This window comes from Hippopotamus amphibius, chromosome 1 (assembly GCF_030028045.1).
Source record: "Hippopotamus amphibius kiboko isolate mHipAmp2 chromosome 1, mHipAmp2.hap2, whole genome shotgun sequence".
In the NCBI taxonomy this organism is placed as follows: domain Eukaryota; kingdom Metazoa; phylum Chordata; class Mammalia; order Artiodactyla; family Hippopotamidae; genus Hippopotamus; species Hippopotamus amphibius.
Window position 1 is genome coordinate 4,185,978 of NC_080186.1, and position 22,041 is coordinate 4,208,018.

The 22,041-nt window shown below is 63.5% G+C and overlaps 2 protein-coding genes across 3 annotated transcripts; one reads left to right on the plus strand and one right to left on the minus strand.

Moving 5' to 3' along the window:
• Window positions 1-523: 523 nt before the first annotated feature.
• Window positions 524-7,721, plus strand: HES3 (hes family bHLH transcription factor 3). Its single transcript, XM_057717406.1, has 5 exons — window positions 524-538; window positions 6,452-6,602; window positions 6,692-6,787; window positions 6,888-6,969; window positions 7,351-7,721. Exons 2-5 carry the CDS (start codon window positions 6,543-6,545, stop codon window positions 7,719-7,721), a joined length of 609 nt encoding a protein of 202 aa, XP_057573389.1. The 5' UTR covers window positions 524-538; window positions 6,452-6,542.
• Window positions 7,722-9,444: 1,723 nt separating this feature from the next.
• GPR153 (G protein-coupled receptor 153) lies at window positions 9,445-20,548 on the minus strand. Of its 2 annotated transcripts, none has more exons than XM_057712072.1 (6): window positions 20,376-20,548; window positions 16,044-16,510; window positions 15,287-15,716; window positions 13,351-13,543; window positions 12,531-12,752; window positions 9,445-12,092 (listed from the first exon to the last, which is right to left on the minus strand). In XM_057712072.1, exons 2-6 carry the CDS (start codon window positions 16,397-16,399, stop codon window positions 11,176-11,178), a joined length of 2,118 nt encoding a protein of 705 aa, XP_057568055.1. In that variant the 5' UTR covers window positions 16,400-16,510; window positions 20,376-20,548; the 3' UTR covers window positions 9,445-11,175. The 2 variants fall into 2 exon arrangements, with proteins under 2 accessions (XP_057568055.1, XP_057568065.1); XM_057712082.1 differs by having other exon boundaries at window positions 11,280-12,092; window positions 12,568-12,752; window positions 20,376-20,545.
• Window positions 20,549-22,041: the final 1,493 nt, after the last annotated feature.

Genomic DNA, 22,041 nt, shown 5'->3' on the forward strand with positions numbered 1-22,041 from the left:
CTCGGGGTCCGCGCGCCCTCGGCGGGGCCGCTGGGCGCCCAGGCTGCGGGGACACGGCCCACTCCCACTCGTGTCGCGGGAGGACGCGGGCCGACGGCGGGCGTCCTCAGGACATAGGACGCGTTTTCTAAGGCAGGATGCAAAACCTGACAGTGTGATCCCGCCTTCGCCTGGGAAAAGCAAAACCCTATGTGTGAACCCGGGAAAATGTTTGGAATAGAAGCCAAAATTGTTCCACGGTGGTGATCTTCAGGTGGTAGGGCCTCTGGGAGACTTTTACTGTCCTTTTTATATGTTTTTGCCTTTTCCATATGGCCCACAATCAATAGTTGGGAACTGTCCCCCACTTTTTTTTTTTTGGCTGAACCGGCGCGACATTGTGGAGCTTCCGCGACCTGGGATCGAACTGTGTCCCCTGCAGTGGAAAGGTGGAGTCTTAACCACTGGGCCACCGAGGGAGTCCTGTTCCCTACTTTTCTAAAGGGTAAATGCCCCCACTTCCGGGCCCTCACAGAGGGATGGTGGAGGAGAAAGGCAAGTAAGCAAATGACTAGAATGAACCATGGTGGGATGGGGGTGGGGCAGGAGCCAAGGAAGGATGGAGAGGGGATGAGAGGGACCCCAGGGAGAGGGCGTGGTGCGAGCGTTAGGAATCGGCCTGCAAGAGTCGGTGCTGGCAGCCCGCCTGCGGCTGGAAATGAGAGCAAGGGCATCCACAGGAGGGAGGGAGGGGACCGAGTTTGCAGACACAGAGGCAGGAGGAAGCAAGCCTGAAGCAGGATAGGGGACAGGCCCCGGGGGAGGCTGGAACCCAGAGTAGTGGGTCAGAGAGGGACAAGACCAGGTGGGCTCTGAGCTGCAGTCAGCCCAGCCTGCATCTGAGCCCCTGGCCATCCTACCCTCCTCTGTCCTTGCAGGACCTGGCAGGAGACCTGGTGTCTGGACAGCTGGGTTCAGGGAAGGCTGGAGAGCCTGCCTCAGCAGCTTTATGAGCTGGGGGCAAAGCAACTCTATGGCCTCAACTTTCTGTAAAATGGGGATTCTGTTTTCACAGTCTCGTACTGATGTTCTGTAAGCCCAGTATCATATTTAAAAGGTGCTCAGAAGACATTTGCTAAACTCGGTAGATGGGAACTGAAAGGAGATTTAATGTTTTGGAATCTAACGTCACCCAGTTGCAGTGCCACTTGGGAAGGAAGCCAGGACTGTTACTGGGGGCTGAGAGCCAGCGTCCTGCCACTGTCCCCTGTTTCTACCAGTCTCCCCCACTCAGGACCTCTCCTACATCACCAGGACACCTCAGGGCCACTAGAGGGTGCTCACTGCATCTTCACTCCTGGGAGTGAGTCTGGTCCTGGGGCAGAGGGCTGCTCCCAGGAAGCTCCTTTTCTGGCCATTGGTATCTGCTCTCCGCGCTGACTTATGGCCCTGATTTGCCCCCGGGGACAGTCCCTCTTCTGGGGGGCACAGAGTAACATGTAGTGCAGATTGGAGGGCTTGAGCAACTCTCTCTTCTCTGCCCATCAGTTCCTCTTAGACCATACATCTCCATCAGTCCCATCTTGGAGAAGGGAGAAAGAAGGGGGAGGCAGTTCCCTCCCACCCTCACCCCAGGTAGGGCCAGACCAGCAGGAAGGGGAATTTTTGAAAGTCACTAGAGTTTCTGAATCCGTCAGGGCCCAGGGTTCACAGAGGACACACACTGGCACAGACCCAGAGAAACAAAGTCACACAGAGAGGTGCACAGGCACACAGAGAAACAAATTCACACAAAGGTACAGACAGAAACACAGAGACCTGCTTTCCCACCAGAGAGGAAAGCAATCTGATCAAACATGTCCACTCTGCAGCCAGCTCTGCAGTGTCCCTCCAGTTTGTCATCCCCCGGGCTAGAGGAACTGCACACCTACAATAATATAAGAAAATAAAGAAAAACTACTCAGCCCAGGGATGCCTTGCTTGCCTTTTTTCCCCCTCCCTCTAAATAAGCATTTGAATGTGTTTTGTTCTAGGAGCTGTGAGGCAAGCACAAAGGGAACTCTTTCTCATGCAGGAAGGTCCCTCTCTAGGGCCTCCCCTCCTTCTCCCCCATCCAGCCATCCACCCATCCACCCACCAGCTGAGGTGGCTTTCCATCCTGGGCCAAGTGGGGGATCCCTCTTGTTTTAAAGAGCCCTCAGAACCATGTTGACTTTTCCGAGCTAAACTGCAGGCTGAGATGAAATTAGGCTCCCTTTTCTCAAGCAGGGTTGCTTTACTGAGCAAGAGGAAATGTAGGAAGGGGGGATGCTGTGGAGCAACCTGGAGAGGAGGCAGGGGCAAGGCTGGGTGTTAACCAAGCACCTCCACCCACGCCAGCTTCCCAGGATGAAAAGCTGGCTCCTGTCCAAGCCTGACACCAAGTACGAAACAGCTCGGGAACTCTGCCTCTCCCTCCTCCCTGCTGGTGGGTCTCCAGTCAGGCGTTGTCAGAGCAGCCTCCTGGGACTCCTTGTCACTCACAGGCCTCTGCCCCATCCACTTCCCATGTAGAGGCCAGGAGGGGCCTGTCCAGTGGGGCTGAAGCTCCCTCCGATTCTCCAAAAGTTTTTTCTTCCCCTCTTCTGGCCATTCCCTGCTCCAGGCATGAAAGCCCCCCACCCCTCACCCCTAGTCCAGTAAATGACTTGTAATTTATGAGCACATCAGCCCAAAGAGCATAAGTCATATGTGCACAAAGGGGCCGGGTAAATATTTAGAGATTAGAGCCAGCTGGGGAGAAGCACAAAAGGCTGGGACAATGAGGGTCTCCCGGAATTCACTCTCTGAGCTGGGCCAGTCCGGTTCAGTGTTGATGCACTCACCAGAGTCCCAGCTTTTGTCCCCTGAAGGGCCCTTGGCTGCCGGGCTATTGGAGTCCTAACCCAGCTAAAGAGAGTTAAACAATCGCAGCCTCTCCAACCCCATCTGGAGACAATTGGCTGAGTCATTTCGGCACTTTTGCTGTGTCCCAATAGTTAATTACATAGAGCGATCACTTCATTGCATTTAGAAATGCATCGTGGAGGGGGACGCACGTTTCTCCCTGCACTCACTGTGCCGGCAGCAGCCTCCGCAGCACCTAGTTAGGGTAGATTTAAATGCCGGGGGGCTGCAGGAAGGAAGGGGTTCCCACCCAGGTCCTGCACTGTTCTGTAGTGTTCTTTCTTTGGCCAAAGTCAAGAAAATATTGGAAGGGAGGACCAGAGGACAAAGACACAGGTCACTTTTTGCCTTAAATTCCCCAGCCTGAGGAAGCAGCGGGCTTTGAGTAGCCCTGGAAGGCCCCCAGAGCACTCCTGAGTTATTACAGAGGAATTTTTCTTGAATGAACAGAGGACGGCCTGTGTCCCCGCCGGCGCTCTGCCTGGACTTGTGCTCCTTTCCAAGTCCCCTGGGGACTCCAAAGGCTAAAGATGGAAAGGGAGTCGGTGGCCTACATCCCGGCTTGCATAAGCCCGATTTCTACGTTGGTCCATGCCCTTGCCGGTAGCGGGAGAGCGCTTCGCCTTCCTTGCTCTCAGAGAGGGCGAAATGTACTCGCTGCCCGCTCCCGCGGCCTCGGAAAACGCCTCCCCCGCGGCCTCGGAAAACGCCTCCCCCGCCTCTGCACACGCCCTCGGAGCCCGGCCCGCTTAGGGTGTGCAGGATGTCCAGATGCAAAACTTGCAAAAAGACCTGGGGACCCTAGCCTGGGTCTCTGAGCAGGATATCAGTGGAGACTCCGGTCTTTTCCAATGACCTTGTCAAATGCAAAAATCTGCCTTGAACTTAGTGGGGGAATCGGCTCCCCAGGAGTGGGAGTCCGAACTGGGGGTAAAGGGTGGCGAAGGTGGCGATGGGTTGGGGAGGAAACTGTCTCTGAAGACGGGAAAAAGGTAAGATGGAATTTGCACGAAGATCCTTTTCAGCCTTGAGTCCCGCGCAACCCTCAGCCCCTGAAGGCGAGGAACCGGCCAAGGCGGCTGTGGCGAGGGAGCCGCGCGAGGACGCCGAGCGAGGACCCGGCAAGCCCGGAAAGTGGGGGAAGGGGGTCGGCCTAGGTGGGGAGCCGCCGGCCCGAAGACCTGCCGAGGGGGAGGGGGCGCGGCAGGCAGTGCCGGGGTGGGGGTGGGGGCAGCGGAGGCGGAGGCCCCTGAAGCCGGCGGGGGCGGAGCTTGACAGCCCGAATTCCTCCCCGGCCGCCCCCGCAGGCCTCGCCTCCCGCGGCCAAAGCAGAACGTTGCGAATTAGCACATTTTGCGGTCAATTTTCCACTGCTTAAGAAACACTGCGCCACCCACCTGAGCGGCCCCACCCAGCGCGGCCGGGATCTCAGGGCATGGGCTCCAGAGGGGTGGTGGCCCTAGGAGCTGCGGGTGCCAGGGGGCGGGCGGGGGCGTCTCGCGGGCCCCTTTATTGCGATCCTAACTCCGGAGAGGGGGCGGGCCCGGCGCCCCCGCCGCGGGCCCCGAGAGCTGCGCAAAGGGCCATTGGTTTGCTAATAACGCCGGATTTGAAAGGCGCGGGCGGCGGTTTATGGGGAGGGACCGTAATTAGAGGACAAATTGCCCGGCTGCCCGCAAGGCTCGAGAGCGGGGCGGGGGCGAGGGGGACCGCCCGAGCGAGGCGCGCGCCCAGCCTCCGTGCAGATGTGCAGCAGCTGGGAGCCCGCGCGCGGCGGGGCGCCCGGAGTTTGGCCCCAAGGGGGCGGGAGGGGGCTCGGCTTCGTGGGGCCGGCACAATGCCCTTAACGCTCGGCTGCCCGCTTTGTGCCGGCCGCGCCGCCCGCCCGTCCGCCCCGCAGAGCCTTTGTACCGCGCCGCCCCCGCCCCACGCCGGAGCCAGCGCGCGGAAGCCACTCGGGCCCGGCCGGCCCCTGCGCTTCAAAGCTGCCCGGCGCGTGCCAGCGCCCGCCGTCCAGCCGCGGCTGGCCGCCCGCCCTGGGCCGGGCCCGGCCCGGATCTGGCCGGCGGGCCCTGCGGCCGGGGTGGAAGAACACTTCGGGGCCGCGGTCGCCGAAACTCATGCCTGAAAGGAGGGCGGGGTGCGATTCTCCACGCTGCTTGGCGCCTGGGAACGCCGCTGCCCGGCAGAGCCCATGAATACCCCGAGCGGGGGTGGCTGGCGAAGAGGATGCCTCGGCTCCCGTGAGCGGGGCAGGGGGAGGGGGGGCCCACCACGGACCCAGCAATTTCCCCTCCCCCTCACGCTGGGGCCCTGCAAAGGCCAATTTGTTCGGTCCTCGGCGGCAGGGTCTTTGCAACTTCCGCATCCCCCTCACAAGCAGCAGTAGGGGCCGCAGGTTCATGAAACTGAAGCCAAGAGAACTCAGTAGAGGGAGATGTGTAGGTTTGAACCCAGGGACTCCTGCGGACGTCAGTTTTCCTGTCCCGCACAGCGGCTGGAGTCCAGCCTCCTGAAGCTCAGGCAGGGACTGCACGGGAGTCCTGCTGCAGGGCCTGGCGGGTCGTGGGGCAGGTGCCTCCTCCTCTGAGCTCCTTGGGTCTTCAGCCAGAGCCTGATAATGAAAAGGGGTTGGCATCCCAGACGCCCAAACGTGCGGAACGGTGCTCTCCCCAGATGCTCAGGGATCTTCTCCACCCCCACCTCCCATTTGTCGGGACACAGAGAAGGCCAAGGGTCAGGGATGGGGGGAATGAACTCCCAGGTCTTCCCTGTGAGGGAAAGGGTCCTTAGAGCTTGAGTTGTCCAGCCTGCAAACTCAGGAGTGGGGGTGGGAAAGCCCATTCTGACTGCCCTGGCCTGAGGCTGCCTGCAGCTTGCCCCCCAGTTTGAAGAGTGTGAGTTGATTCCTAACAGGGCCAGACGACACCTGAGCCCAGACTACACCCCGGTTTAGGACTGCTCCCAGTCCCGAGCCCCCAGCGAGGAGGAGGCTGGCTGTGGCCCCGCGGGCGGGCTGCATGCTTTAATGGGACACATGTTGCTGTGTGGCCCCCGCGGGCCTGGCCTGTGCCCGGCTTTGAGTGGCCATAGGCAGAAAATCGCTGCATTGTCCCAACATTAGGGCGACTAATGCAGCGTTGCCAGCGCGGCCAGAGCGTGAAGCCCACAGAAAGGCCTCGCTGTTGGGTCCTCCCTGCCTCCGCATCTTCATCAGGCCTCAGGAGGCCGGGTGCTCAGTCATAGTCATTACGGAGGCTTGCAGCCAGCTGGGCCCATGGGCCTCCTCCCAGTGGGCTTGGTGGTGAGGCCCAGAACCTGGGGACACTGGGATGGGACAGGGCTTGGAGGGGGTGGGCATGGGGAGGAATTCCAGACTCAGGAAGTGGTGAGGGTGAGAGGGATATGAGAAAGACTGAGAAAGGGTAACTGGGGTCCCTCGGGAGGGAGGAGGAGTGGGGGGTGAGGCCTGGGGTAAGGGAAGACAACAGGCAGAGGGAGGTGGGAAACTTCCCTGTTCATCCCCCTCTCATCCCCTCCCCCTCAGGGTTCCACAAGTCCAGGAGCGCCTCATTGACATGTAAACGAGGGGCCCCTATAAAGGCAGTGCTGCCTTCAGTGCGCTCTGCTACGACAACATGGGCACTGAGCCTGAGACACAGGGCAGCTCTGGCAGCCCTGCCAGCAACTTCCGCAAGGTCTGGGGTCCTGAGGGCTGCGGGGAAGAGGGGTGGGACAGAGGGCGAGGGGGCCAAGGCCCTGCTCTCTAACTCCCGCTCACCCACAGATCTCTAAGCCGCTGATGGAGAAGAAGCGACGGGCACGCATCAATGTGTCGCTGGAGCAGCTCAAATCATTGCTAGAGAAACACTACTCACACCAGGTGAGACGGGGACATGTGGAGGTAGGAGGTGATACAATCCCCAGCCTCATCCACTGGAAGCCGGGCTGCTGTGCTAAGAGCCCTTTCCACGGATCCGCAGATCCGAAAACGCAAGTTGGAGAAGGCGGACATACTGGAGCTGAGCGTCAAATACATGAAAAGCCTTCAGAACTCGGTGCAAGGTAGAGGGAGGCCCTGGGGGGTCGGGCGAGGAGGCTGGGGAACTCGTAGGGTCAGAGCCATGGATTCTACAAGGCCAGATAAAGGAGAGATGGGTGGAGAAGAACGCTCAGGGCAGTGGGCAGCTGGGTAAGGAGGGGCCCCCATATTGCTGTAAGTGGGGAGGCAGCAAAGGCCTGGCTGCCTGTGGAGTTGTAATCCGGGTGGGCGAAGATCTGGACCCGGGGCGGGGCCGGGGGCGGGTTGGGGCTGCCTCCCCTCCCTTCTCTTCCCTCCCTCCACACTTCTTTCCCTTTCTCGCTTCTCTCTCCATCCCTTCTTTTCTCCTCCTCTCCCCTCTTCTCTCTTTTCTACATTTCTCTCGTCCGCTCCCCTCCCCCCAGGGCTCTGGCCGGTCCCCAGCGGAGCCGAGTACCCGGGCTTCCGCGGCTGTCTGCCGGGCCTTAGCCAGCTTCTGCGGCGCGGAGAGGAGGGCGGCGGCGGCCTGCGCTGCCCTCTGGTGCACGAGAGCGCGGGTGGCAGCACCATGGACAGCGCCAGCCCCGGCCCCGAGGCGCCCGCGCGGCTTGGTCCCTGCGCCTCCCCAGTTTGGGCCGCTGCTCCGGCCGCCGGCGGCTCGCGGTCCCCGCCACCCCGGCTCCTCTTCTCTGGAGGTCTCCCCGGCCCGACCACCAGCATCCCCGCGCCGCAGTCGGCGTCTCGCCGCTTCGCCGAGAGCCCGGAGCCAGGGCTGCGCTTGTGGCGGCCCTGGTAAGGCTCCGGTGCGGCCTCGGACTCAAGGGGGCCCTCGTCTGGCCTGGGGAGGCAGAGACTGCTTTGAACGGCTGGGACCCCAGCCATCGGTTCTGGTCCCGGGACGGGGTGGCCGAGAGGGTGCCGCGTCTCTGCGAACTCGGGGAAACACAGGAAGCTGCGATTGGACCGGGTTCTGCGCGTCTAGGCATAACCCCCACCCCAGCTCTACCCACTCAGACTGGGCCCGCTTTCTCCTCCTCCCACCCTCTAGTGGGGCTGGGAGGGGGTGTCCCGGGCTGCGCCCCTTTCCCAGGGCCCCTGGCGGGCAGCTCGCCCCCGCCCCCGCCCCGCGGCCGCGCCGCGGTGGGAAGGTCGCCGTCGGCAGCGGCGCAGAGCGGACCCCTCGCAGCGAGGAGAATCGCTGCCCCGCCCCGGCCCATTCAGCCCGCCAGGGACGCCCGGTTCCCACCGGCACAAAGCGCGCCAGGCCCCGCCCCGCCGGCGAGGGGCCCCCGGCCCACCCCCACCCTGGACCCACTCGCCTTCCACGAATCCCCACCCCCTGCGCACGCGGCGCGGCCCACCAGCTGGCGCGCACTCGGAAGCCGGCCCTCTCGGAAGCGCCCTCCTTAGCCACCGTGCCCCGCTCCCGCTCCTGCTCCGCGCTCCGGCCCCGCCCGGTGAGGTTCTCCGCCTACCGCCCCGGCCACAGGACGCCTGGCTCCGCGCGGCTTCTGGTAGGGACCCCGCGGCACCGTCGCACCAGCTTAAGGGCTGCTAGGGCGAACCCCGGCTCCTCTCAAGGGAGAGTTCACTTCTCCCCACTCGAAAAAGGCTCCGGCCCCGCAGGGTCCCCGTCTCCGGACCTCTGGGGCCTCCAGGGAGCCCAACATCCTTGGCAACCCTCGGAGCTCGTCCGAAAATGAGGGTCATTGCTGTGCCTGGACTCGAATCAGGGCTCCCGGCCCGCGAGGGGAAGCCTGGGGTGGAAGACAGGGAGTCCAGGCAGAGATCCTGGCACCTCTTCCCACCAGCTTGAAATTCAGAATAAACACAGTGCAAACTTGTGAAATGAGTATAAAGAGGCTATGAAGGTTCTAATTTCTCCCAGGATGCCTACTTGGCTGGATCTTTTTGAACTACAAATGTCAACTTTGTATAAAACATTTCTCATTTTGGGCTGTCCCTGCTTTGCCGTGTGCTAAACCCATCCTGGTCAGACCACGGGGAGAGGGAGGTCCGGCTCCCCAGCGGGCTCTCCGGAGCTGGGGCGGGGGTCCGGCAGTGGTGGTCCTGGGGCGGCCTCTCAGGTCTCGGCTTCCCTTCTTCAGGCCACCAGGTGGCAATCTTACATCGCGGACCCAGGGCGTGTCCTCGAAACTCCAACCTGACTGGCGGGCGGGTCAACGGGCACAATGGGCCCACCTCCCCTGGGCAAAGCTCCAACTGCTCTGCCCTCCGGGATCAGCCTCACTGCGGTTGGCATTCCCTGAAGCCAAGCCGGGGCAGGCGCTGCCATCTGCACGCATGTATCATCTCCTCCCTCTATTAGGCTTTGGAGTCCACCCTGCCGCTGCTCCAGGCGACTCCCTCGCTGGGTGGGGCCTTTGGATTTGCACGGAGAAAGGGGCAAGTTCGATGCAAAGGAAGGGACTAGTTGAGGAATTTGGGACCCAGAGGGAGAGACGTTTAGGGGCAGCTGGCCAGCGGTGTTTCCATGAAACCGGCCTGGGATTGCCTGGTGCAAATTATAGGAAGTTTTTATTGGATTCTGTACAGAAGAGAAATGCTCAGTTGTCAAAAAAAACTATAAACGGATCCCTGGCTCTGGGCTGGGTGGTGGTATGAAGACAAAGCTTCCTCCACGCTGAAGCCAGGGTCAAGCTGCTTATCAAGGCAGCAGACAGGCTTGGAGGCTAGACAGAGTGAGAGAGGGAGCCCCAGGCCCCCCCCGGGGGGCCTCTGCTTGGGGGCCTCCCTCCTCATCAGGGGACCACGCCTCCCTGTGAGTATTGCAGTTGGATATGAAATACACAGAGTGAAAACCCAAGGTGACAAAATGGCCAGCCTGCTTGGGGGGCAGGGGACACTGGCTAACTGGCAACCTCTGCCCCCACGGGACATGTTGGTCCTTGAAGGCATAGCAGCGTTGGCGAGGTGGGCCTCCCGTGGCTGAGGCTGGACTGGAACCCCCTGCCTTCCTCACCTGTGGCCACCTCATCCCCCCAAGTTACCCCACAGCCTGAGACTTAAGGGGCCTCTGAAGCAGACAGAGTCGGGTAGTCCCCGCTGTTCTCCCAACTCCCAGAGGCCTCTCTGGCACTGGAACTCTGTCTGGAGGGTGAGGAGACAGGTTTGGCCACCTGAGGGGCAGAGGCAGTGCTGCAATTCCAGATTGCAGAGCAGGAGGGAGGAGGGCATGGATCAGCTCCTTGTGGGCCCTGGAATGCACTCCAGATCTTCACACGCAGGGGCCACTGCATGGAGGCAGGGGATGGGATGAGACAGCCTTTGCATTCACTCCAGCCCCCTCCAGCTCAAGGTCCACAGCTATTCCTGGGCTTCTCCTTAGCCCGAGTCTAGGGTCTTCCTCCATGCAAGACCCAGCAGGCCCTCCCCAGGGCCCATGGCCAAGCCAGGCCTGCAAGAGGTCTGCCCACCATGGAGAGCAAAGAGGATTCCTGCCCCAGGGTGGAGGAAGACTCTTACCAGGGACCAGGCCTTGAACCCAGAACCTGGGAGCCCTCTAAGCCAAGTTCCCTTCCTGGCCAACCTGCTCGGGCTGGAGATAGGTGCCAGGATAAGGAAGCTGACTCCCCCTTTGCTTCAGTTCTCTCCATCATGTACCCATGACCTTCATGGTGGGAGTCACACAGGGGGCTGACATGGTACATAGAGGCAGTGAAGGCAGAGTGATGGGGTGGGGATGCTAATAGAGGTCAAGGTGGGTGTGGTGCCAACGGTGACGGTGCAAAAGTGTTGTGCTTTAGCTCGGGTGGGGAGAATTCCCAAGGAGGCCAGGGGCGCTAAGTGTGGGAGGCCTCAGGCTTGGGTGCCACACCAGGCCACTGAAGACTGGCCCCCACAAAGGACCCATGGAGGGTCCTATACTACTCTCACTCCCTGTCCACTCAGTGGCCAGGGCATACAGACCAGGAAACTTGTCCAAACAGTCCTGAGAGTTAACATGGGCACCTGCTCATCACAGATGGCAGAACAGGTCAGCAGGGAGACCTGCCCAGAGAACTTGGTTTGGGCTCTGAAGACCCCTGTGCTTAGAGACCCTCTGTACACCATCCCCTGAGGTGTGACAATTACAGTGCAGAGTGGAAAGCTGGGTGCAATCTGGTGGCTCCTGTAGGGCTGGGCTTTGTCCCGTCTCGTGGTGGCCCTGTCTCCGAGCTCCAACTCCCCCGCCCCCCACGCCCGCCCAGCTGCGCCTTGATGAGCCCACCTTTTCCCAAGCCCCAGCCTCACTCTGCCCCAGAGATGCCTTGCCCAGAGGCTGGTCCGCGCCCAATGTGGTCGTCCGGGGCAGTGGCCGCTTCCGGGGAGGCAGGGAGCCGGTGCCCCGGGAGGGCCGGCACACGTCCACACGCCGCTGGTAGGCCCGGCGCCGCGTGCCCGGAGCCCGGGCCGGGCCGGGATGGCATCTTTGGTGCTTTGGCCCCGTGGGTGGCCGGACCCGCCCGGAGACGTGGGGAGGCGCCAGCAGGCCCTAGGACGCCGAACCCAGCGAGTCCGAGTGCAGCGTGACGTAGCCCGACGACTCCGAGGGCGAGCTCAGGAAGCTGCTGGTGCTGCCGCCGCCGCCCGCCGAGCGCAGGCCCCCCGGCTCGCCCCACGACGCGCTCAGGCCGGTCCGCAGGGGCCCGGGATGCGCGGGCGCGGCTGGGCGCGGCCCGGGGCTCCGTGGCGAGCCGCCGCCGCCAGGGGGCGCCGCGTCCCCGCCGGGCTGGGCGCCGTCGGGGGAGGAGGCGCGGGTGGGGAAGGGCCCGGGCGAGGCGGGCTGGCGGCGCAGGGCCTGCGGCTCCCGCTCGAAGGCGGTCAGCGCGAAGGCGTCGGGCAGCAGCGAGGCCGAGGCGCAGCGGGCGCCGGGCCCGGGGCGGCGGCGCGGGCTGCCGGGGGGCGAGCCGGGGGCGCGGCGCGGGCCGTCGCCCAGGGCCGGGGGGCGCAGCGACAGCAGGCTCTCGGCCGAGCGACGGCGCGGACGGAAGGGGGGCGCGTCCTCCGCGAAGGCCAGCAGGCTGCCGCGGCGCCGCTCGGGCCCGCGGGGCAGCACCAGGGCGGCCAGGTCCTCGCCGGAGCCCCAGCGCGGCAGGAACGTGGGCAGCGGGACGGCGGCCCACACGTCCGCGTCGTCGTGGGAGGAGCGGCGCGTGGGCGGGACCTGCCGGGACCAAGGGGTTAACCCGGGCCGCCCTCCTGGAAAAGGGGGGCCTAGCCTTCCCTCAGGGGGCAGGGCGGCCTGGGGTCAGGGACCAGGCCTGGGCGGGAGCACCCTGGTTTGGAGCTGCGAGACTCGGGGCAAGTGACGGTCTCTCCAAACCTCAGTGTTGTCATCTGCAGCTTGGGTCAACTGGGAAGAAGTCCCTTGAGTAGGGCGCTGAGCCCCCAGGAAATAACACAGGCACCAAATGGACCATCCTCCTAGAGCACAGGGGAACTTGGGCACAGGGGCCGGGGTGCCCCCATGGGTCCACCCGCACAGGCTCTGTGACCTGGGGCCAGCCCGGCCGGGAAGGTGAAAGCCAGACCCCAGAGCTGTGGCAGGCGTGAGGTGGGCTCAGAGAGGAAAGGCCTTGGAGAGGTCAGGGTATCCCCTCACCCGCACATTCCGCGTCTCCAGCCCGGGCTGGCCTCACCTGTAGATACTGCATCTTGTCCTCCTGCAAGGGCTGCAGAGGGTAGAACTGGGGCAGGCCCCCCTCCAGGGCAGAGAGCTCATACTTGGACATCCTGTCCAGGGCCACAAAGTCACCCCCATAGCTGTAGTCCAGGGAGCGCTCCAACACTAGGTCTGGGGGGATGCCACCTTCCAGGCTGGTACCTACAGGGTGGGGCAGAAGCTTAGGGCCATGGAAACTAGGGGACATCCCAGAGTGAGTCCCAGGGATCCCCAGAGACACACACAGAGCTGGTGGGCTGGTCAGCAGAAAAGGAGGACAGGGTCCTCTGTTCAAATCCTGACTTGGCCACCTTTTAGCTGAGCGAGTGGGAAGGTCACAGACCCTGAGCCAGTTTCCTCCTCCCTGGGAGTGGAAACTAAACAGACACAGGAGCTGACACTGCGTGGCATGTGGCAAAGGCTCAGCTCAGGGTCACGCTGTTATTGCTGGGGGGACAGGACTGGGTCTACACGAGCCCCTGGGGCAGTTCGCTGGGACCTCTGAGGTTGGAGCTCCGTCAAACACATTCAGGCTGGAGTCCACAGCCACTCTGCGAACCAGAACATCTGATTAACCAGAACCCGGGGGAGGTGGCCAAGCCACACGGGAGAATGCCCCATGGGACGCCAGGCTTGGGTCCCTTAGGGAGTCAAGCACCTTTGGGGTAGATCAGGGGGGTCTGACAGCTGTTATCCTGGGGACCCCCCGTGACCGCACCCAGGCGACTCTCCCCGGGGGCCGTTCTCAGGCCACGCTCACCATCATTCGCGTCCTCGTTGTTGGCCATGAGGGCCACGCATTTCTCCCAGACGGCCTTGAGGTCAGCGCGGTAGCGGTCGCAGGCCCAGAGGAACACGGGCAGCAGCAGGGCCTGGGCCACCGAGCACCACAGCACACACAGTGCCATCCAGGGAGCCGAGGCGTCTGCCCGCAGGCTGCTGAAGCTCACCACCTGTGGGCACAGGGCTGCGCCTGGCACCCGGTAGGACCCCCGTCACCCAGCCTCCCCTCCCAGCCTCAGCTCTCCCATCTGTGGGGAGCAGGAGGGAGAGGGGAGGAGGAGGGGGGCGACAGACAGAGCTCTGGGCTCTTGGGCAGGAAGGAGCCGGGGTGTGAGACGTCCCTGCCCACCGACAGCTGCTGGTGCCAAGATGAACAGTCACAACCCCGTGTGTGCACAGCCCCCCACAGCGCACCCGGCGGCACTGGGCAAGGCCTCCCTCATTTCACCCAGGACTGCCCGAAGAGCGGGAGCCATGGATTACCACCCCCTTGAGAGCCAGGCCTCAGGTCCCCCAGTTCAGGGACCCTTCTGCCATCCCTGCTGCTCCATGGCCAGTGGCCTCCTTAGCCCTGCCTTGACTCTGGGGGTCTAGACCTCAGACCCCAGAGGAGACACGAAGCAGTTTCTGAGGGTCAGAGGGTCCAACCGGGTGGCTTTTGGATCACTGCCCAGGGACCCCTCATTCCTCCGCTCCCAGGAGAGTTCATTCCCCCACTCAGGGTGACAGCGACCTACTCCCCTTTCGGAGCAGAAGTGGGCCTGATGCAGACATCACGTTGTTCTTCCATGCGAGCTGTGTGACCCTCAGGAAGATGCTAAACCTCTCTGGGGCTCAGTTTCTTCATCTGTGAAATGTGCCAAGAACACCCCCCAGGGTGAGGTAAAGATTCCAGACTCTGTACCAGGCCTGCAGCATGGAGTGGGTTCTATAAACGGCACCCCCATCCTTTCCCTGAAGAGAAGCTGGGGGGCCCTTCCCCCACTGCTGTTCCCATCTGGCTCTGCAGTTTCACACATGTGCCTTCCCTCTATCAGCAAAGGGACTGGGGATGCCGGGCCCCACTGCACACAGGAGGACTCCACCTGGGGGTACAGGCCCACTGAAGGTGGGGCAGCAGGTCACCAGGGACCACACCCCGACTATGAGGCTGCCACCCCACCTGTCACCGTCTGGAGCTGGAGTCCTGCAGTGACTCCCTGCCTAGCTGAGGCCTCTATCTGGTCCTCACCCCTAAACTCTTCGCTGTCCAGCTCCAGACCCTTCAGGGGCTGGCCTGGAGCCCTATCAGTGGGGGCGCTTGGCTATTGAGTCCAGACATCATTCTTGGCCTAGGCCGGGGGCACAGCCTCACAGACAGGACCCCAGGCAGCCCCAGTGGACCTTGGACCCTTGCTGGCAGGGTCTTCTTCAGAACAACCCTCACCTTGACCTTGCTCAGCTCCTGGGATCAAGTCCAACTCCCTAGAACACATTCAAGGCCGGCCCTGCCTCCCGATTCAGGACCAAAGCCAATTCTGCCACACCAAATTCCCTGTCTGTCCCTTCTGGGACCTGGACCCGCCATGAAGCCTGTGGTATGTTACCCCACCTTCCATACCCTCTGCATCAAGTGGGCCTCACTCAGATCAGGGGAGGAAAGGCCCCTGCATTGTGACAGAAAGAAAATCCCTGGTCTCTGCAGCCACCTGATGTGGGTTCAAACGCCACCACAGCTGCCCTGACTTTAGGCAGGTCGTTCGACCTCTCTGAACCTCGGTTTCCAAATCTGTAAAATGGGGACAATGATGATGCCTTCTGAAAGGATCAGGTGTGAGGATTCAACTACTAAAGCCCAGAGCACGCCCAGCCCCAGGGCTGTCCCAGAGCCCATGTCCCCCGCCAGCCTCCTACCACCCGACAGGCTCACCCACCAGCACGGGGAAGCCCATGAGGCAGTCGTATATGATGACGATGGTGGCAACCAGGCCGGTGATCTGCAGCGAGGTCCTGGCGGGCTCGGAGCCGTCGATGGAGGAGCGGCGCTTGCCCTGCGCGTCCTCCACCACGATGGTGGGCACGGTGAAGGCGCGGCGGCCAGCCCGGCGCCCCACCTGCACCGCCAGCGTCTGGAAGAGGGCGATGGCCGTGCAGACCACGCCCATGGCCACACTGCCGCCCACCAGCAGCAGGAAGCAGACACCGAAGCCCAGGCCGATCTCAGCCACAATGAAGCGGCAGCCGTGGGTGTAGAAGCGCTCGCTCGTGTCATGCCAACCGACAGCAGGCAGGGCCGACAGGATGAAGGACACCATCCAGATGCCCATGACCGTGTGCACCGCCTGCTTCCTGGCATTGCTCAGCCTGGCACGGGGCAGGGACAGGACAGAGGGACCTGGCGTTACTCATAGGGTCCCTCTCCAGGCCCCCAGGGATCGGCAGAGGGTCCTCAACTGTCCCAGCCCCCCAGTAAGCACATCATCACACATGCCTCTCAACAAGCACTACCGGACACCACACCACGCACACCTACGCGCACTCGCCCCTGCAACCCCAGCACCGCACAGGTGCGGCACACTGCCCAGGGGCTCTGTCCCCACACCAGGGGCATCTGTGCACTCGGGCGCACAGGTCCCCCGTCTAAGGACGCCAGATGTTCACGTGCACATGGGCACACGCCCGGGAACTCACCGGTAGTTGACGGGCCAGCGGACCATCCACATGCGGTGGTAGGACAGGGAGGTGACGGAGAAGCAGGTGGCCAGGGTGAGGGTGTAGAAGGTGGAAACGAAGACCTTGCAGAGGCCCTCGTTCCATTCGTAGTCAGGGCGCTGGCGCCGCAGCTGCACCACCGCGTAGGTGGCGATGGGTACGGCCACGTTGAGCATGTGGGTGGCCGCGAGCGTGCACAGCAGGAACTCCAGGGGCTTCCACTTCTTCTGCTTGGCCCCCACGCTCAGGATGCCCCAGGCGTTGGCCAGCAGGGAGAGGCCTCCGCATGCCAGCCAGCCCACTGCACTGCCAGGCAGCCGCCGCTCATCACTCATGGTGCAGACGGGCGCTGGCTGGCGGCTGGGACATCCTCCTCAAGCCAGGCCTTGGCTCAGAGCAGCAGCCCTCACACGTGGCGGCCCAGGGACGCCAGGGACCACGAGCATCTGCAGGGGGTAGGGGGGACGCCAACGAGCCTCAGTGACTCGCTCTTGGGCTTCGGCAGTGAAGCTCTTGGGAGTGGAAGACGGGGGCGGGGGTGGTCTCCTGATGCTGCTACCTGTCTGACGGTCCTGGCTTGGGTGGGGCTGCTTCGCCCATCTCTCCCCTCTCTGGAGCCTCCTGGCTCCCAGGGGATGTATACAGGGGTGCCCAATAAGTGCCCGTCCCTCACTCCCACCTACTCCTGGTAAAGGTGTGGCATCTAGGCTTCCTTCCAGGCTGCCTACACCCTCAGGGAAGCAGCCAGGCCAGGCCCAGGTGGGCACTGTGCCCCGTGTGTACCTGGTCCTGTCTCAGAACTAGCCCTCTCACCATCAAACTCCCCAAATCCTCACGCAGGCCACACAAGGCTCCCCCAGTGCACACGGGGGGCCCTCACCTTCGCTGGTCCCACTTCATTTGGCCAATGAGGTCACGTCTGGAGGAGGAGCCCCCTGCACCTCCCCTGTGAGGAGGGGATGCTTTCATGGCCACCCTGGGAAAGGGTGGCCTGCTTTACCTGCGTCAGCCCCCAGCAGGCCTTCCGTGGCTGGGCACACCTGGCAGGCCCTGACACGACCCCAGGCTGGGGGTCACACTAAGCTCTAGCATACTAGCTGGGTGGCCCCAGCAAAGTCCCTGCACCCATGTCCCACTCTGAAAGGGGGACTAGGAGGCTTCCTCTGGGGGGTGGGGGGCAGGGTGGACAGATGCCACATCTCTAAAGCCTGGGGCAGGCCAGGTCTCACACACGGTGTGGCCCTTAGGCACCATGGGACTGCAGCCGACCCAGGGGCCAGAACTTGCCCCCAGGGACAGCCTGTGGATAGGAACCAGGGACACAGGACGTGGGGCAGGAGGCACGTGTAGAGGAGCTGCCCCATCCTGCCCGTGGGCCAGGTGGTGAGTCCGCCTTCCCAGCGAGGCACCTCCCTGCGCAGGTCACTGGCCGGTCCCTCGGATGTGAGGCGCCCCCGTCCCCCGCCAGCAGGCCCTCTGGCCACAGCCTGGAGCAGGCGGTGTGGGGAGCAGTGCTGTGCTAAGTGCAGGTACGCTGCCTACACTTGGGCCTTCTCACCCTCCAGCCTGTTTAATCTCATTGGCTGCAAATTTGTTGCCCCCAGTACTTGTGGGCACCACTGAACCAGACACAGCCACAGGATCCCTCAGGGACTGTTTCCAGCTTGGGATGGATAGGCCATTGCAGGCCCCTGGTGCTCGGGACGGGGGAAGTGACACCTCCCGGCCCACAGCCAGGCAGCCCTGCTTGTCTTGTGCAGAGTGTGGCCTGAGCCCCGGGGACACTAAAGGATCTCTGAGTCCTGATGTGTCTCATTCATCTCTGTGCCTCTGCTGCGGGCCTGCCCAGACCCTGGACCCAGAGGAGGAGTCTATTCTGGACCACACCAGTGCCCGCCAAGGGTCTTTTAGTGGGGGTTGGGGGACTTCTGGGGTCAGGGAACTTCTGTCCCAAACATTAGGCTTCTGCTTGTAGAGCTGCCTCCCCTTCTCCACCCCAGACCCAGCATGGAGGTGAGGTGGCCCCACTGGACCACTCACCAGCCGTTCCGGTGTCCAGCCAGCCTCCTTGACCTCAGCATACAGAGGCCACCCAGTGTGCACTAAAGAGCTGTTAGACTAGCTCTAGCTCCCCAGCCAGTTAGGTGACTCAGCTGGGCCTCAGTTTTCTCATCTGTAAGTGGACATGATAGCATCTACTGCGAGAAGTGTGGGGGTAGCCAGTAAGCTATGCCAGGGAAAGCGTTTAGAATGGAGCCGGGCACACCGTAGGTGCTCAGTAAATGCTTGGCGTGTAGATGTCTGTACTGAAGGCCTCCCTGCTCACTGAGCTCTGCCATCTCTTAAGGTCCATGACGTTGAGCTCAGAGGTGTTCATGAGCTTCAGACCTGCAGGCAGATGCAGTCACCCCAACCAGGACCCGGGACAAGCCCAGCTTTGGGGGTAATGAGGCCACAGGGCTGCCCCCAGCCAGGTGGGGTGTCTGGCAGCCTACCAGGGGTCCAGAGCAGAAAGAGCGGGCGTGCTGCTGTGGGTCGGAGGCTTACGTTATCAAACAGAAAACCGGATTCAGCATGCACCTGGCGGGCTGGCATCTATTGTGTTGGCCAAAAAGTTCTTTTGGGTAACATCCTCCGTAACATCTCACAGAAAAACCCGAAGGAACTTTTTGGCCAACCCAATATTTCTACTTGCATAAGGCTGCCTTGGCTGTCAGGTGGCGAGGCCTTCCCGCAGATGCCCAAGCAGGCTGACTCATGTGACCCTGGGCCCAGCCCAGCCCAGCTCACCCTGCCTGCCTGTTGATTACCGGTGCAGAGCGGTGGAGAAGGTGCCACAGGCTGCCACTGGCACAACCCTCCCTGGTGCCAGTTCTTCCCTGAGTCTAGCCTAACAGTGTCTCACTGCAGGGAGAGGTCCTAGGTCTGTGGGCAGGAGAATGTGCCCTACAGGTAGAGGGAAGGCGCCTCCTCCTTCGAACAGGCACACCCCTCTCCGTTCGCACCCCCCCGTGATGCTATCTGAAGGACTGCCATCAGTCCCATTTTACAGATGGTTAAGCGGAGGTAACAAATCACCTACGTGCCTGAGCCAGGATCCAAACTCCGCTTGCCTGTCATCAAAATCCTGACGTCTGAAACATTAAAATGCTTGGCAACTTGGCATTTTTTTGTTCCTTGAGCTGAGGTCGTTCCTCGATATAGGTCCTGCTGTCCCCACCATGCAGATGGAAACAGTGAGGCTGAGAGCCCAGTGCAGCACGGGAAGGAAGTGTGAAGGCTGGTTTTGTGGACTCCTGAGCCTGGTGGTCCTGGGATGGGGGACAAATGCCACTAGGGTGGGGTGGGGAGTGGAGAGCAAGGTCTCCAAATGCAGAGTAGAGGGGGCTGGCTCTGCGGGAAACAAGGAGTCCCTCTTCCCCCAGGTTGGTGACACCTTCTGTTTATTCTCATTCACAGGGCGCAGGGGATACTAGGGGCCAGACCGCGACACCCCAGGGGTGTTGGGAAGTTTCTCCCGCATCACTCAATCTCCGCAGCATTTCCGGACTGGACTTCCCCCTCCCCCTGGATCCCGGAGACGCTCCCTGTGCCCCCTCCCCCAGGACATCGCAGGGCAGCCTGCGGGTGTGGCGGGCCTGGGACCCACCGGACTCCCTCGGCAGGGTCTGCAGGCGGGGCCCCGGCGTGACGTCACGGCCCCGGGCCAATGAGGCCGCATGGCCCCAGGGCTCTATTGCGCAACAAAGAGAACCCAGAACTTGAAAGGATTCCCGGGCTCGGGCCGCCGCCCCCAGGCTGCTCTCCGCCCGCGCGGCTGCCCCTCGGTTCCCCAGGGCCCGGCTCGGCCGCCGCCCAGGGCGGAGCTCTCGGCGCCGGGCCCCCACATCGCCGCCACGCCCGCCCCCACCCCGCGGTCCCCGCTCCTCGGTCCTGCGATCCCCGCCCGAGCCGGGGACCCCAGCCCTGCCCAGCCCCGAGGGCGCGTCCGGGCGTCGGCCGCGAGCCGAAAGCCGAGGGGTCTGCGGCCCCGGGCGCCCCTCGAGTGACGCCGGGCGGGGGTGGGCCCGGGACCCCCAGACCGGCCATCCCCGCCCCCTGCGAGCAAGCCCCCCAGGGCGGCGCCGCCAGGCCCAGAAGAAGGGGCCGCCCCGGGGAAGTTGCCCCGAAGGTCCCCAAGTTGGGGGGGGGGCCGGTGCGCGGCGGACAGAGCCCGTGACCGACCGACCGCGGACAGCCCCTCCCCGCCCCAAGTCCTCCCGCCGGGGGTCCCCTGCCCGGCCGCCCCCGGGCCAGGGCGGCGGCGCTCACCCTGCATGTGGGCGCCCGGGACTCCAGCTCGCGGCTCCCGCCTCGGGCTCCGGCTGCGGCTGCCGCGCCCCCGGGCCGAGCGCGGGCCGCCGGGGGCCGCAGGGGTGGCCGGCGGCGGAGCGGCCGGCGGGCCGGGGCATCCTGGCGGCGGCCGCCCGTGGCCGGCGCGTTCCTCTCGGCTCGGCTCGGCTCGGCCCCGCCGCCCCTCCCTCCCCTCGCGCCGCCGCCGCCGCCGCCGCCGCGCTCGGATCCCGCCGCTCGGCTGGCTGCGCCCGGGCGGCCGGGGGCGGGGGGCGGAGCAGGGCGCAGGCCTCCGCGGGGGCCTCCGCGCCGCCCCTCGGCCCGCCCCGCGCCCGCCCCGCCCCCGCCCCTCCGGCGCGGCCCGCTGCGTCTGTCGGTCGGTCCGCGCGTCTGTCGGTCCGCGGTCGGTCTCGCAGCCGCGGGGGCCCGCCCTCCGCGTGCACCCGCGCCTCCCTGCCGAAGCCCCCCTAGGGAGGCTTCGGCCTCTCACTGCCGTCTTGGGGTTTCCACACTCCGGACACTGCCCGCGAGCCTCCAGAGGAAGACCTAGGCCAAGGGGGTCTGGGGCAGGAATGGACAGTGGGAACCTAGGGCCGGGGGTGCGGGCTCAGGGAGGCCTTCCTGAAGGAGGCCACATCTAAGGTGAACTATAGGGGTGGGGCGTGGGGAGGATTCGGGGCCTGAGGACGAGTGGCCTCTGTGCATTAGGGAGTGGTTCATGGGGGGAGCGGAGGCTGGGAGAGGTGAGATTGGGTCAGCTAAGGATTCGGACTTACCCTTGGGCCTTGGAGGGCCCACGCTGAGAATCAAGTGAATGGATCCTTGGGCTGCGGGGCGGCGGCGGGGTGGGTGGGGGTGGGGGTTGCCCTCTCCCATGGACTCAGAAATGCTCTCTGTGAAGCTGAGACTGGGACCACGCAGCTGGGAGAGGCCGGGACCTGCGACCTCTCTCTCCCCTCCCTCGGGAGCTCACGCTCCACTTAGCACTCCTAGCAGGGCACAGGCTCCCCACCTCTAGGCTAGGTGGGGAGACCCATGAGTCCCCTTGATGGGGGTCTCTGGAGACCCAAGTCACAAAAGGGAGTGGCCTCTGGCATCCTGGCCTCCTCTCCAGCCGGAGGAGCCTCCCTCCTCTTCTAGGAAGCCAGTGACTCCACACAGCCTGGACCAAAGGTCTCCAGAGTCACTCTGGACCTCCCTGCATGGCACTGTCCCGCCCCACATCCAGGAGCATCCTCGCGTGTGCAGCCCTGTGTCCGGAGGAAGGCGGGCACCTGCCCAGGACCAGACTCCACCACATGCAGCCAGGGCTGCCTGCGCCACTCCACAGCCTGGCTCCAGTGCCCACCGACACCGTCTCTGCACCCCCAGAAACAGCTGGGGAGTCAGGAGCAGCTTTTAGGGGACCCAGAGGGGGCCTTAGGACCAGTCTTATGAGACAAAAGTGAAGGTGTTTGTGCAGCTGGGTTCCAACATGAAGCGGGGCTGGTGATGGGCGGGTCCCGGGCCATGCGCTCCCTGTGTGTGGCTTATGGGGGGTCAGGGCCCCCAGTGAGCTCTCCACGGACAGGCCAGCTCCCTGCCCATGCGGCCCTGGTTGTAAGTAGGCCACCAGCAGTGGAAGGCTAACACAGGGTATCTGGTA